Source organism: Schistocerca americana, chromosome 7 (assembly GCF_021461395.2).
Source record: "Schistocerca americana isolate TAMUIC-IGC-003095 chromosome 7, iqSchAmer2.1, whole genome shotgun sequence".
Taxonomy (NCBI): Eukaryota; Metazoa; Arthropoda; class Insecta; order Orthoptera; family Acrididae; genus Schistocerca; species Schistocerca americana.
The window spans coordinates 485,348,547-485,364,863 of NC_060125.1; the positions used below are offsets into that span (position 1 = coordinate 485,348,547).

At 47.4% G+C, this 16,317-nt stretch overlaps 1 protein-coding gene across 1 annotated transcript in view; it reads left to right on the plus strand.

Annotated features, from left to right (window-relative positions):
- The window catches only part of LOC124623032 (nose resistant to fluoxetine protein 6-like), a 221,900-nt gene that overhangs the window by 175,406 nt on the left and 30,177 nt on the right, over window positions 1-16,317 (plus strand). Inside the window, exons 7-8 of the mRNA XM_047148824.1 lie at window positions 1,642-1,989; window positions 12,788-12,981. Of these exons, the coding sequence (XP_047004780.1) occupies window positions 1,642-1,989; window positions 12,788-12,981 (542 nt within the window). The remainder of the gene's footprint in view (window positions 1-1,641; window positions 1,990-12,787; window positions 12,982-16,317) is intronic.

Below are 16,317 nucleotides of genomic sequence, written 5' to 3' on the forward strand. Positions count from 1 at the left end.
CGTCGGCCGCGGTGGCCGTGCGGTTATAGGCGCTTCAGTCCGGAACCGCGGGACTGCTACGGTCGCAGGTTCGAATCCTGCCTCGGGCATGGATGTGTGTGATGTCCTTAGGTTAGTTAGGTTTAAATAGTTCTAAGTTCTAGGGGACTGATGACCATATATGTTAAGTCCCATAGTGCTCAGAGCCATTTGAACCATTTTTGAACCACTTGAATAATAACATCAATAATTGTGATATTAATAATGATAGTGGCAGATACTAGAAGAATTTATAAACCTACAAAATCGATATTTTCTGATTTAGCGCGTCCTGGGAAAAGGAAATTTAAACAGACTGCCTCGGCTAAGATACTGGGAAATGAGGAAGACCAGGTTAGAAAGAAGGGTGTACAAGGGTAACGAATGCATGCAGAGACAATGGCAGTCTTATTGTTACTTTAGTAAATATGAGATTATCTGTCTTAAAGCTGGAGATGTTATTTAGTTCTCCACTTAAATGTGGGAGGTTGGTTGAGAATCGGGTCCTGCTCTTGAGAGGGCTTCGAGAAGGTGACTGAACGATGGCATGGAAGAGATTATTAACTGAGAAAACAGAAGCATGGCTGGCAAATGAGTGACGTCGGCGGATGAATACAAGATTATTGTGCCTGTATTATTCCGAATTACGACCCATAGTTTCTTCAGACATGCATGCATACATGCAGGGACTATAATAACGTACTTTTTTTGTTTGTTTGCGGAGTTTATTTAGTAAAGGAAACGTAGGTTATTTACTGGTAGGGAGGCATTCGGAAGCTTATAGTCATTTTTTTGGGATGCAATATGCAAGATTTTTGTTGTACTGTACTTCGCAATCAAGCAATGGAGACAGTGCGACCGGTATACAGAATAGTAAATCTTGCGTAAATGTAAAAAGAAACTTCCTGGCAGATTAAAACTGTGTGCCGGACCGAGACTCGAACTCGGGAACTTTGCCTTTCGCGGGCAAGTGCTCTACCGTCTGAGCTACCCAAGCACGACTCACACCACATCCTCACAGCTTTTAATCCGCCAGTACCTCGTCTCCTACCTTCCAAACTTCACAGAAGCTCTCCTGCGAACCTGGAGGACGGGGCGTGAGTCGTGCTTGGGTAGCTCAGACGGTAGAGCACTTGCCCGCGAAAGGCAAAGGTCCCGAGTTCGAGTCTCGGTCTGACACACAGTTTTAATCTGCCAGGAAGTTTCATATCAGCGGACACTCCGAGGTAGAGTGAAAATTTCATTCTAGTTACGTAATTGTAGACAGATAATCACGTAAAGCAAAGCAAAAAGGTACTGCCTGCCACACGCAAGACTAGAACTCTTGAGTCCCACGCGCTACAGTCGCTCACATAGGCCGTGAACCACAGCGAGGTGAATACTTTACTTGTTTCGGGATGATCAGGTGCGAAAAACCTATTGGCTTAACCACTGCAAGTGCACCGAGATACGTCACCTGCTGACGTCACACGGTCAAACTTGTCATTCGCATTTGGGGTATTTCCCGACATTTAAGGCAACATGTCTTAAATTACTTGTCTCTTTTGGGGTTTTTAAGCGTTGATACCTCTTCACGCTACAGGTGATGTACACCTTGACTGAGACTGATGATGCGTGTTGCAGTGGCACGAGATGTGGTACCGCATGCCGGTGATGAACGGCACCGTGTCCACGGACTCGTTCTTCGTGCTGGGGGCGGCGCTGCTGGCGATGGGGTTCCTGCGGGAGCGCGAGAGGAGACAGGAGCGGGGGCGGCGCCTGGGGGCGGAGCTGTGCCGCGCCGCGGCGCTGCGCTACGTGCGCCTGACGCCGCCCTACGCGCTCGTCGTCTTCTTCTACGCGGCTGCCCTGCAGCGCCTCGGCACCGGGCCCCTCTGGGACTCCGTGGTGGGGCCGGAGGTGAACTTCTGCCGCCACTCCTGGTGGGTCAACATGCTCTACCTCAACAACTACCTGCACCTCGACCAGCCGGTGAGTGGTACAGCTTAATTCCTAGCTGTCTGGTCGGGTTGTTGATGTGGGAAAGGAGTTTAAACAGTTCACGTATTCGTCATATTTGTGTTAGTTTGTGGTGGAGAGGTTCTGCAATTTTGCTTCCTCTGTAGCGAGAGAACTTACTTGATCGCTTTTGAATCGACTTTAGTGCCAGAGAAAGGGCGTAATTAGACACGTCCTATCAGTTGCAGTGTAACGACGTAAGTTTTGTATAAATGATTTTCTTTTGACATATGACCAGTGGTTGGGAAGGGAGTGAGACGGGGTTGTAGCCTCTCCCCGATGTTATTCAATCTGTATATTGAGCAAGCAGTATACGAAACAAAAGAAAAATTCGGAGTAGGTATTAAAATCCATGGAGAAGAAATAAAAACTTTGAGGTTCGCCGATGACATTGTAATTCTGTCAGAGACAGCAAAGGACTTGGAAGAGCAGTTGAATGGAATGGATATTGTCTTGAAAGGAGGGTATAAGATGAACATCAACAAAAGCAAAACGAGGATAATGGAATGTGGTCGAATTAAGTCAGGTGATGCTGAGGGAATTAGATTAGGAAATGAGACACTTAAAGTAGTAAAGGAGTTTTTGATGTGTCGACAGAAGTGCCGACACAGTGTGATTTGAGGGGACCGCAATGCACGCTATAAACACACGAAGGATGGCGTGGGGTCTGAAACAGGATACGTAATGAATGCTATAAAGAAAAGTACGTAGCTGCTGGAATACTTAACTTTAATCCATCCTTGTTGTACATCGCTATTGACGATGCAAGTGAGACTCTGTAGCTGCAGGCAATAAACTACTAATGGCGCCTTGCTAGGTCGTAGCCATTGACTTAGCTGAAGGCTATTCTAACTATCTGCTCAGCAAATGAGCGAGGCTTCGTCAGTGTGCATCGCTAGCTACGTCGTCCGTACAACTGGGGCGAGTGCTAGTCAGTCTCTCGAGACTTGCCTTGTGGTGGCGCTCGGTGTGCGATCCCTGACAGTGGCGACACGCGGGTCCGACATGTACTAATGGACCGCGGCTGATTTAAAGCTACCACCTAGCAAGTGTGGTGTCTGGCGATGACACCACATTCCTCCCCCGCAAATCGGCGAACGGTCGTGTTATAAGGCTTCCGCCCGCCGTGGGGAGGACCCCATGTTGACGTATGCGATGAGGTGGGGAGCCTAACAGGCGAGGCTGTGCCACCCGCACCCGGCCATTCGGTCCGAGGGGATCTAGGAAACGCCTGAAAACCTAGTCCAGGGTGTGCGTCAACAGGCGGTGTATGCGCCCGTAGAGAGACATGAGGGGCCGAAGGGTCGACCTCCATTGCGTCGGGGTACCCGACGCGCGAAGACGCCATGTGGTCCGGAGCGGGCAAAAGTTCCATGGCGGAGGACATCTGGTCACGGGAAGCGATCGGCGACGCGTGACCCAGGGAGGCGCCCGGCGGTTGCAGCGACGCGTCTACTGCGGGCGTCGCCGGCGGGAGAACAGGCGGCGGCGGCGGCGGCGGCGGCGGCGGCGGCGGGGCGTCGCCATGGGGCAAAATGGAAGGCAGCGTCGGTAACACCTGGGGATGAGGCGAGCCAGTAGATGGGTCCCCAGGGCGCTGACCGAACGGCACCGTCGCTGAAAGCAGACGGGGAGCGGCAGAACCCGTGCGACGACAGAGGCGCAGCTGATTGAGATGCTGACGCACCTCACCAGAGGCCCCCAAAACCAAATACATCGCGCGGCCGAGGCAGCGAAGAATGCGCCCTGCGAGCCAACGCCGTGAACCTCGATAGTTGCGATAGAATACAACGTCGCCTGGAGCAATAGCAGGAGTCTGCCGCTGCACAGGAACCTGATGCGGCGGATGCGGCAAAGACATCAAGGTTCGATGAGGACGACCGTGGAGCACCTCGGCCGGCGAGCGACCATATCTGGGCTGAGAGCGATACGAAGACAAAAAGAGCAACAACGCGTCCTCCCGAGAATGCGACTCTCTCAACTTCAACATCTGTGACTTGAAAGTTCGGACCAATCGTTCAGTGGCACCGTTTGACAGAGGCGAAAACGGCGCGGATGTCAGATGTTGAATACCATTGGCCTTGCAGAAAGACTGAAATTCTGCAGACATGAGTTGTGGGCCATTGTCGGAAACAATAGTCCGCGGAAGACCTTCAATGCAAAAGATAGCAGACAACACTTGGATGGTGGCAGATGACGTCGTGGAAGACATCCGGACAACAAAAGGAAAATTACTGAAGGCATCTTCCACAACCAACCATCTAACATTCCAGAATGGACCAGCAAAATCGATGTGCAAGCGTTGCCAAGGGGAAGTGGCTTTTGGCCATGCAAAGAATTTCCACGGCGGTGCGGATTGTTGTTCGGCACACGCCATGCAAGAAGAGCACATATTCGTAATCGCAGCATCGATTCCGAACCAAGTACAGTGCTGACGAGCAAGTTGTTTCGTTCGCACTATACCCCAATGTCCTTGGTGAAGAAGCCGTAAAACAGAGGACTGTAACGAACGTGGTACCACGACTCTGGACTGATCATTATCGGAATGCAACAACAAAACACCACGTCGAACAAAAAGTCTCTCCTTATGAGCAAAAAATCTGCGAACCAACGGATCCTCTATCCATGACTTTGACAAGGGCCATTGCGTAGCAACAAAATGCAAAACCGTAGCAAGGACAGGGTCAGCAGCCGTGGCTGTAGCTACACGACGAAAATCCATCGGAAACGATTCGACCACGTCATCAGTTTCCGAATCAATGAACATGCAAGCAAGTTCGGAAGAATCGAATGCTCTATCCTCAGCAACAGGCAAACGGGACAACGCATCGGCGTTTCCGTGCTTAGCAGTGGACCGATACAAGATATCGTAGCGGTACTGCGAGAGGAAAATAGACCAGCGAATGAATTTCTGCGCTGTACGTGGAGGTACAGGCTTGTTTGGATGAAAAAGCGATGTCAAAGGTTTGTGGTCCGTGATGATGGTAAAGTGACGACCATACAAGAAATCATGGAACTTAGTAACACCAAATACGAGAGCCAAAGCTTCTTTCTCTATCTGTGAATAATTTCTTTGCGCAGACGAGAGCAATTTGGACGCAAAGGCAATAGGGCGATCATGCGATCCATCTTTGTGCGCAAGCACAGCACCGATCCCGAAATCCGATGCATCTACCATCAACAAAAGGGGTTTCTGGGGATCGAATGGCGTAAGGCAAGTAGTTGAAAGCAACGCCGATTTCAACTGACGAAAGGCGCGTTCGCATTCCGTCGTCCAGACGAACGGAACACCTTTACGGCGTAAACGATGAAGCGGAGCTGAAATGGAAGAGGCATGCGGGATAAAGTTATGATAATAGTTAATTTTTCCCAACACACTCTGTAGCTGCTTCAAATTCTGCGGCGAAGGCAAGTCGTGGATGGCACGGAGGTGCTCTGGACTGGGGTGTATGCCTTGAGCATTGATGACATGTCCCAGATATGGTACGTCATGAGCAAAAAACATACATTTGTCCTTCCGCAAGCGAAGACCATTTTGCCGCAATACCTGAAATAATGTCCGGAGGTTTGCTAAATGTTCTTCTGCTGTCTTTCCGGAGATCACAATATCGTCCAGACAGTTCGCAGCAGTAGGGACCGACGCACAAACAGTTTGTAAATATTGCTGAAACAATGCAGGGGCGGATGCACACCCGAATGGCAGTCTTTTGAATCGGTACAAACCAAGATGCGTGTTAACCACCAAGATGCGCTGGGATTCTTCGTCCACTGGTATTTGCAAGTACGCATCTGCGAGGTCCAACTTCGAAAAGTATTTACCCGGGCACAGTTTATCAAAAAGATCTTCCGGGTGGGGTAAAGGAAAAGTTGCAGTCACTAGTTGTGGATGCACAGTGGCCTTGAAGTCCACACAAAGTTTCAATTTTCCGAAAGGTTTTGGCAAAATTACTAAGGGTGAAGCCCAGAGAGAAGCCTGCACACGTTCAATTACACCTTGTGATTCTAAATCGTGTAATGTTCTTGCGACCTCATCACGCAGTGCGTGAGGAACATTGCGCGCTCTGAAAAATTTCGGTTGCGCGTTGACTTTCAGTTCCAAATGTGCTTCATAGTTTTTAGCGCAACCTAAGCCCAGTGTAAAAATGTCTGCAAATTCTTCACACAGACGAGAAACACTGTCTGAAGGCACAGTCTGATTCACTGATAGGACCTGATTTACTGCCGGCCGAAGTGGCCGTGCGGTTAAAGGCGCTGCAGTCTGGAACCGCAAGACCGCTACGGTCGCAGGTTCGAATCCTGCCTCGGGCATGGATGTTTGTGATGTCCTTAGGTTAGTTAGGTTTAACTAGTTCTACGTTCTAGGGGACTAATGACCTCAGCAGTTGAGTCTCATAGTGCTCAGAGCCATTTGAACCTGATTTACTATAGACATGTTAAACAACTGAAATAAATCTAAACCAAACAAGTTCACTGCAGAAGAAGAACGAAGGACGTAAAAAGACACAAGTTTCGTTTGTCCCGTGTGTGTTGCAAGAAGGCTGCACCGTCCTAACACAGGGATCATGTGACCTGAATATGTAGTTAGCTGAACATTTGCGGCACGCAACGGAGGAGTGCCCAGTTGATTGTACGTGTCGTGATTGATCAATGAAACTGCAGCTCCGGTATCGAGCTGGAATGGGATCACTTTGCCTTCAAAGTCCAAGTCTACAAAAAGTTTATTGTCCTGCTGACGACAAGAGCGACTTTCTCGTGCAATGTGAACTGATACAGGTACAGAAGCACTTGCGACCTGACGGGATTTCCGTCGACGTCGACGCACACGTTTTGTGGGACGAACACAGACACTGTTAGAGAAAGTGGCACTGGGCGGAGTGGAATTAACTACATGAATGTCCATGGGCGAAGGTTCACGAGCCTGATTATTCTTGGTTCGATTCCGGCGCGAAGCAAAGGGCCTGGAATAGTTGTGATTGTCTGATCTGAGCTTTTTCTGGCAAACACTTTGAACATGTCCTTTCTTATTACAGTAAAAGCAAATAGCTTGGCGTGATGGGCAGTGTTCACGCGAATGTCTAGTCGCACACCGCGGGCATGATTTCACTGCATTTGCTCGCTTACACGGCACACGGGGAGAGCTAGGCGGCAGCTGTGCGGACGAGCGCGAGGGCAGTTTATCGTTCCGTGCAGCGCGCCTGGCGGGCCGATTAATGTGACACACGGCTGGCGAAGTTTCAAATGATTCCTGTGCAAAGTCAAGTGTGTGTTGTCTATCTAATATGTCTATCACTTGTTGAATGGAGGGATTGACTAGTTTCAAAATCTGTTCCCGTATACGAACATCAGAAACATTCTGTGCAATTGCATCACGTACCATTGTATCTGAATAAGGGAGTCCACATTCACCCTCAAAAGCACAATCCCTTGTAAGGCCTTGCAATGTTGCAACCCACTCCCTATTAGTCTGACCGGCTGTACGTCTTGTACGAAAGAACGTATACCTTTTTGCAACTACATTAACTGTTTCCCTGAAAGAGGCATCTAAAGCAGACAAAATTTCTTCGTAGGACAGAGTTGCTACGTCGCGTCGGGGAAACAATTTCACTATCACACGGTACGTGTGCACGCCGACACAAGACAATAAGTGAGGCTGCCTCTCGTTACCTTGAATTTTGTAGGCGGCGAGATGAAATCCAAACTGGCGTGATCACTCCGTCTATGTCTCCAGAGCCGCATCATAAGGACGAAATGGCGGTGCAACTGCATGTTGCGGCTGCGGTAGCGATGAAGCGGCGGCCGCCGCATCGGTTTGCATTGCACGTTGACCCTGGACGAGCTGTCCAAGGGCATCCAATAACGCCTGCATCTGCTGATTCTGCAAGCGATAAAATTCGGACAGTACATCTGGAGAAGCCATAACACAAGTAAATGTAAGCAAGTAGAAAGAACAAGACCCTTATCTTACTCGTCGCCATATGATGTGTCGACGGAAGTGCCGACACAGTGTGATTTGAGGGGACCGCAATGCACGCTATAAACACACGAAGGATGGCGTGGGGTCTGAAACAGGATACGTAATGAATGCTATAAAGAAAAGTACGTAGCTGCTGGAATACTTAACTTTAATCCATCCTTGTTGTACATCGCTATTGACGATACAAGTGAGACTTTGTAGATTCAGGCAATAAACTACTAATGGCGCCTTGCTAGGTCGTAGCCATTGACTTAGCTGAAGGCTATTCTATCTGCTCAGCAAATGAGCGAGGCTTCGTCAGTGTGCATCGCTAGCTACGTCGTCCGTACAATTGGGGCGAGTGCTAGTCAGTCTCTCGAGACCTGCCTTGTGGTGGCGCTCGGTGTGCGATCCCTGACAGTGGCGACACGCGGGTCCGACATGTACTAATGGACCGCGGCCGATTTAAAGCTACCACCTAGCAAGTGTGGTGTCTGGCGGTGACACCACAGTTTTGATATTTGGGGAGCAAAATAACTGATGATGGTCGAAGTAGAGAAGATATAAAACGTAGACTGGCAATGGCAAGGAAAGCGTTTCTGAAGAAGAGAAATTTGTTAACATCGAGTATAGATTTAAGTATCAGGAAATCGTTTCTGAAAGTATTTGTATGGAGTGTAGCAATGTATGGAAGTGTAACGTGGACGATAAATAGTTTGGACAAGAAGAAAATAGAAGCTTTTGAAATGTGGTGCTACAGAAGAATGCTGAAGATTAGATGGGTAGATCACATAACCAATAAGGAAGTATTGAATAGAATTGGGGAGAAGAGGAGTATGTGGCATAACTTGATAAAAAGAAGGGACCGGTTAGTAGGACATGTTCTGAGGCATCAAGGGATCACAAATTTAGCTTTGGAGGGCAGCGTGGAGGGTAAAAATCGTAGAGGGAGACCAAGAGATGAATACATTAAGCAGATTCAGAAGGATGTGGGTTGCAGTAAGTACTGGGAGATGAAGACGCTTGCACAGGATAGGGTAGCATGGAGAGCTGCATCAAACCAGTCTCAGGACTGAAGACCACAACAACAACGACAACAATGACCATGTGCAGACTTCGTCACCTACGTCAGTCACAAAACACTTCAAAATTATGTAAATTCTTTTTAAAGTTGTCTCTGAATTGTTCTTGAACGAAACTGTAATTAAAACATCATCATTTGAGTCGTATGCGCACAATTCCGTCACTCAGTCCAATTGGTTTGCGCAAACTTTTTTCAATTTAGATGTCGTTTGTTTCTTCTCAGAAATTATATTAATGCAAGTTATCTGCTTTAATAAATATTAAAACCACATTGAATAAACTTTTAAGACTCAAACCCGCGATGAACGTTGTCAAAAATTAATAATCTTGTCAAATAAATCAGTAATACTTCTTCCTTAATATAATTCTTCATAAATAAATTGTCGGAACACGTATTTAAACTTTGGTAGTGTACACTAGTTTATTATCTTCATATATACTACATATACAGGGTGTTACAAAAAGGTACGGCCAAACTATCAGGAAACATTCCTCACACACAAATAAAGAAAAGATGTTATGTGGACATGTGTCCGGAAACGCTTAATTTCCATGTTAGAGCTCATTTTAGTTTCGTCAGTATGTACTCTACTTCTTCGATTCCGTACCATGTACAGCGTGTGCAGGCACTATCAGCAGGTGATTGGCCTCCACGGGTACACTTCTGCGAGTGGTTCATCCAACAATGTGTCAATCCTCATTTCAGCGCAAATGTTCTCTTTACGGATGAGGCTTCATTCCAACGTGATCAAATTGTAAATTTTCACAATCAACATGTATGGGCTGACGAGAACCCGCTCGCAATTGTGCAACCACGTCATCAACACAGATTTACTGTGAACGTTTGGGCAGTCATTGTTGGTGATGTCTTGATTGGGCCCCATGTTCTTTCACCAACGCTCAATAGAGCACGTTATCATGATTTCATACGGGATACTCTACCTGTGCTGCTAGAACATGTGCCTTTACAAGTACGACACAACATGTGGTTCATGGACGATGGAGCTCCTGCACATTTCAGTCCAAGTGTTCGTACGCTTCTCAACAACAGATTCGGTGACCGATGGATTGGTAGAGGCGGACCAATTCCATGGCCTCCACGCTCTCCTGACCTCAACCCTCTTGACTTTTATTTATGGGGGCACTTGAAAGCTCTTGTCTACGCAACCCTGGTACCAAATGTAGAGACTCTTCGTGCTCGTATTGTGGACGGCTGTGATACAATACGCCATTCTTCAGGGCTGCATCAGCGCATCAGGGATTCCATGAGACGGAGGGTGGACGCTTGTATCCTCGCTAACGGAGGACATTTTGAATATTTCCTGTAACAAAGAGTTTGAAGTCTCGCTGGTACGTTCTGTTGCTGTGTGTTTCCATTCCATGATTAATGTGATTTGAAGAGAATTAATAAAATGAGCTCTAACATGGAAAGTAAGCGTTTCCGGACACATGTGCACATAACATATTTTCTTTCTTTGTGTGTGAGGAATGTTTCCTGAAAGTTTGGCCGTACCTTTTTATAACACCCTGTAGACGTGAACATGAGCCTCTACAAGATAGGACTGAACATTTACAGCATGATTAAACTTTCTATAACGTCATTGTTGTAGAAACATTACAAATTCCTATTTTTTTCAGTTTTTAGAAGCACGACGCAACAACTCGGTTTCAGGATCTTCTGTTGCTCTTTGGCTGTCGACCCGCGACGTACAGTGGCAAGCAATTTTCTCTCTGGTCCCGGCAGTGAAGATGCTGTCTCCGTTCGTTGCGCCGCCCTCTCCGTACATGAAACATAAAAATAAACACAAAACTTTAGATAATTCACAAACATTACAAATATTACAAAATACATAAACAAAACACTGGGCTGACACTGGTGGATGGGTGACGCTTCAATTTCGCGTCCCACTACACAGTCAAGGCAGAAGTTAGAAAAATGGCGAGTGGAGACTGTACGTCCGAATCAGTAGATGATTGTGCTGTTGGTGCGCGACAGTTTCATTGCTTTCGATAAGTCTAACTGAAGAGGAGCGTTCAGTAAGTAGCGCAACACATTTCTTCTGAAAGCAGGTAGGTATTATTCAGGATCAAATACGTCATACTATTCCCTACACTTTTGACTACAAAAAACTATTTTTCAAACAAAATTCAATGCTCAATGCGACAGCCTTACGTCACATTACTGGGAGGGCCTGTATGCCCGAATGGTACCACTCTGCTGGTCCACGGCCGAGACAACGCCTTGCTGCATCAAAACCTCCCCATCATCCACGTACCGCCTTCCTCGGAGCTCATCCTTCATTTGGCCAAACAGATGGAAATCTGAAGGTGATAGATCCGGGTTGTAGGGTGGATGAGGAGGGAACAGTCAAATGGTTCAAATGGCTCGGAGCACTATGGGACTTAACATCTGATGTTATCAGTCCCCTACAACTTAGAACTAGTTAAACCTAAGTAACCTAAGGATACACATCCATGCACGAGGCAGGATTCGGACCTGCGGTCGCGCAGTTCCGGACTAAAGCGCCTAGAATCACTTGGTCACACCGGTCGGCTAAGGAACAGTCCAATGAAGTTTTGTGACCTCCTGTCTAGTGTGCAAACATTCTTGCATTTTTCTGGCGACGAACACGATGAAGTCGTGTCCTCAGTTTCCTAAGGGCAGCATAATACACCTCAGAGTTGATCATTGCACCATGCGGGAGGATACCAAAGAGAATAACCCCTTCAGAGTTCCAGTAAACCGTCGCTATGACTTTTTCCTCGGAGAAGACGTGGCGTGGTGCTATTCCACGGATTGCCGTTCTGTTTCCGGTTCAACCAGAAGTTACTTCGATAAGCCTCGTAACGCGCAAGCAGACCGCAAAGATGGCCGGCGCTTTATGGTGTGTTCAGCGGGGAAGCACCCAGCAGGCACAGACCTCTGTGTAACCCAACTGATGAACGATTGTGTCAGTACTACCAAAAGAGACGTCCAGTTGTGCAACGACGTGTTTGACTGTAATCTGTCTATCACCTCGAATGAGACTGTCCACATGTTTCAACGTTGTAAGAGTCCGCCCCGCTAGCTGAGTGGTCAGCGTGACGGATTGCCGTCCTACGGGCTCGGGTTCGATTCCCGGCTGGGTCGGGGATTTTCTCCGTTCAAGGACTGGGTGTTGTGTTGCCTTCATCATCATTTCATCCGCATCCGACGCGCAGGTCGCCCAATGTGGAGCCGAATGCAATAAGACCTGCCCCGTAAGGGGCCTCCCGGCCACTGACGCCAAACGCTCATTTCCATTTCCAACGTTGTAAGAATCACAGCTGTGTGCGAACGATCGGCACACAGGAGATAGGAGAGGTTTGCGCGACTTCATTGCGATAATGACATACGCCTCGCCCACCGGCATATCGTGCTTTCCTTCACTGTCAGGTCTCCATTCCCATTCTGCAAGTACCTACGAATCTCTGCGATGCTCTGGTTTTCCGCCAAAAGATATTTAGTGACAGATCTCTGCTTGAACGCAGCCCCATTACAGACGCCTTTTGAAGGCTACGTGTAGCGCTGCTATCTATGGCAACTTCATCAATTTATAGAGGTTGAAGCTTAATATTCAACGACGTACCATAACAAATACCGCATTCTTTCGGCCGAGAAAAAGAAATGTGTTGCGCTACTTGTCGAGCGCCCCTCGTAGATGACGGTGCTTCGTGTACGCCCTGGTGGTAAGACGCGGTGTGCGTGTGTGGCAGTGCATGAACCAGACGTGGTACCTGGCGGTGGACATGCAGCTCTTCCTGGTGGGTCTGCTGCTGCTGACCGCCGTGTGGCTGTGGCCCCGCGCCGCCCCCTTCGGCCTGCTGGCCGCGCTGGTGGTGGCCGTCGTGACGCCGCTGGCCATCGCCGCCGCCTACGACCTCACCGGCTCCATGCTCTACGCCACTGAGTGAGTACCCCAACGACACGGAACTGGTAGACCTAATTTTAACACCATGCTTGACCCAGTGTGCAAATAAGGAAGTATCCTCTTTTTATTAGCTATGTTGCTATCTCAATATCTTACTGCGACTGCGTCCTGTGGAGTAGCTTCATATTTATAGGATTTCAGTCCGCAGCTCGTGGTCTGGCGGTAGCGTTCTTGGTTCCCGCGCACGGGGACCCGGGATTTTGTCTGCCTAGTGATGAGTGGGTGTTGTGTGTTCATCATCATCATTCATACGCAAGTCGCCGAAGTGGCGTCAACTAAAAAGGACTTGCAATACGGCAGCCGATCTTCCTCCCGGCCAACAATGCCATACGATCATTTCATTTTTTCATAGTATTTCAAGGTCAGTGCCCGCTTAGCAATGTCCTGAAGCAGTATGAAGCAATTCTTTAAAAAAAAAAATTTGTCGCTAATTAAATGTCGCCAGTGTCTCCGTGCGCAGCTTACAAGGGGAGGCCGCCAATTGTGAAATTCAGATTCGATTCATATTGTACATAATAAAAGCTCATGGCCAGAGGTGTAATGTGGCAAAGCACCAAGATGCACTTCTCAGCCGTTGTCGAGAAAATCGACAGTTAAAATAAACCGTTGCGGTAAAATACTCTCTACGATTAATAATTTTCTACAGCGTGGTGACGCAGCGGTAAGCGCTCGGGTTCATAATCCGAAGGTCGCCGGATCGAATCTCGCGCCATGCAACCCTTTCTTTTAGTATTTGTTTTTTCTAATTCAAATAATATATTTTATATATATATATATATATATATATATATATATATATATAATTCCCGGCAATCAGTTGCAACAATTATGCATATAATAAGTCGTTTGTCGTGGAAAAACTGACGACTTCGAACATCATTATGTTTTCCGCAAACAAAGTTGTATTTCACAAATGTTATTAATTGTCTTCATAATGTTAACCACGTATAGTTAACGGAAGACGTAGAAACGGTATCCCGACACGAATACGTATAGCGTAAGTCAAACGTTCGAATTAGAATAGAGACCCCACGAACACAAATTTGCTGCGGCAGGTATGAAATATAAACTCCGTTACTCGCTCTTTACACTTGAAGGACAGATGTTGAATGGGCCGAAACCAACGTGCATAAGCAATTCATTAATAGTTTATATATATATATTTGAATTACAAAAAACTAATAATTAAAAAAAATTGCATGTCGCGAGATTCGATCCGGCGACCTTCGGATTACGAACCCGAGCGCTTACCACTGCGCCACGACACTGTAGAAAATTATTAATCATAGAGAGCATTTCACCGCAACGGTTTCTTTTAACTGTCGATTTTCTCGACAACGGCTGAGAAGTGCATCTTGGTGCTTTGCCACATTACACCTCTGGCCATGGGCTTTTATTATGCGCAGTATGAATCGAATCTGAATTTCACAATTGGCGGCCTCCCCTTGTTAGACAAGGTTACAAGTCGTGGGATACCTGCTAATATCGTGTCGGACCTCTTTTTGCCCGGCGTAATGCTCTAACTCGACGTGGCGAGGAGTCAACAAATCGTTGGAAGTCCCCTCCAGAAATACTGAGCCATGCTGCCTCTATAGCCGTCCATAACCGCGAAAGTATTGGAAGCGCAGGATTTTGTGCACCCAAACTGACCTCTCGATTATGTCATATAAATGTTCGATGGGATTGATGACGGGCAATTCTTTCTATCTATCTATCTATCTATCTATCTATCGCTTGAGCCTTGTCCCAAATTTACTGCAGGGTCAGCCATCGTTAACCGGATTTGGCATGTTAATGTTGAAAGCGTGGCCGGATGTCCTTCCTGCCGCCACCCCGTACCCCCTGGGACGCAATTAGTGCACCCAAACTGTCTGCGTCGAGTGTAATCCATGGAATAGTGCGAATGTGTTCAGATGCCTGCGAGCCGTGTAACTGAGGCGGATCATGGGGACCAGCCCGGTATTCACCTAGCGGGCTGTGGAAAACCGCCTAAAAACCACATCCAGGCTGGCCGGCACATCGGCCCTCGTCATTAATCCGTCGGGCGGATTCGATCCGGGGCCGGCGCGCCTACCCGAGTCCAGGGAGCAGCGCGTTAGCGCTCTCGGCTACCCTGACAGGGTGGATTAATGATGGTCAAATCTTTCGATCGATTTGTCCAGAATGTTCTTCAAACCAATCGCGAGCAACTGTGGCCCGGTGACATGGCGCACTGACATTTATAAAAATTCCAGAGTTGTCTTGGAACATGAAGTCCATGAGTAGCTGCGGATGGTCTCTAAGTAGCCGAACATAACCATTTACACTCAATGATCGTTTCATACGGACCACAGGACCCAGTCTATTCCATGAAAACACGGACTCACGTCTAGCTTGCACAGTGCCCTGCCGACAACTTACACCCATTGCTTCTTGAGGTCTGCACCACACTCGAATCCTACCATCAGCTTTTACGAACTGAAATGCGGACTCATATGACCATCTCCTGTCGACTAGTCAACCGGTATGGTCACGAGCCTAGGAGAGACACTGTAAGCGATGTCGTCCTGTAAGCAAAGACACTCGTGTCGGTCGAGTGCTGCCGTAGCCCATTAACGGCAGATTCCGCCGCACTGTCGTAACGGGTACGTTCGTCGTAAGCCCACATCGATTTCCGTGGTTATTTCATGCAGTGTCGCTTACCTGTTAGCACTGAGAACTCTACGCGAAAGCCGCAGCTCACGATCGTTAAGTGATGGCCGTTGGTCACTGCGTGGATTCAAAGGTAATGCCTGAAATGTGGCATTCTCGGTACACCCTTCGCAATGTGGTTCTCGGAATACTGAATTTCGTAATGATTACCGAAATGGGATGTCTGATGCGTCTAGCTCCAACTAACATTCTGAGTACAAAGTCTGTTAATTCCCGTCGTGCGGCCACGTCGGAAACCCTTTCATATGAATCAGCTGAGTGCAAATAACAGCTGCGCCAGTGCACTGCCATTTTATACCTTGTGCACGCGATTCCACCGCCATCTATACGTGTTGATATCGCTGTCCCATAACTTCTTACCTCAGTGTAAAAGTACTGTAATTGTGAAGTCGCTCGTTCCAATCTTGCTAGTAACTACTGTTTTATTAATATTCTGTATTTGTTATTAAATGGAAATTTTATTTAACAAATATTGAATAATAAAGTTTTAAATAACAACAACGTCTTTTTGAAACTACTGATCGTATGAAAATTGAGTATACACAGTGAGTTAAATGTTGGTTACATAAATTGCAAACATTGATACAGGAAGAAGCACTTTATTTCCTCAGATTGAACAGTATC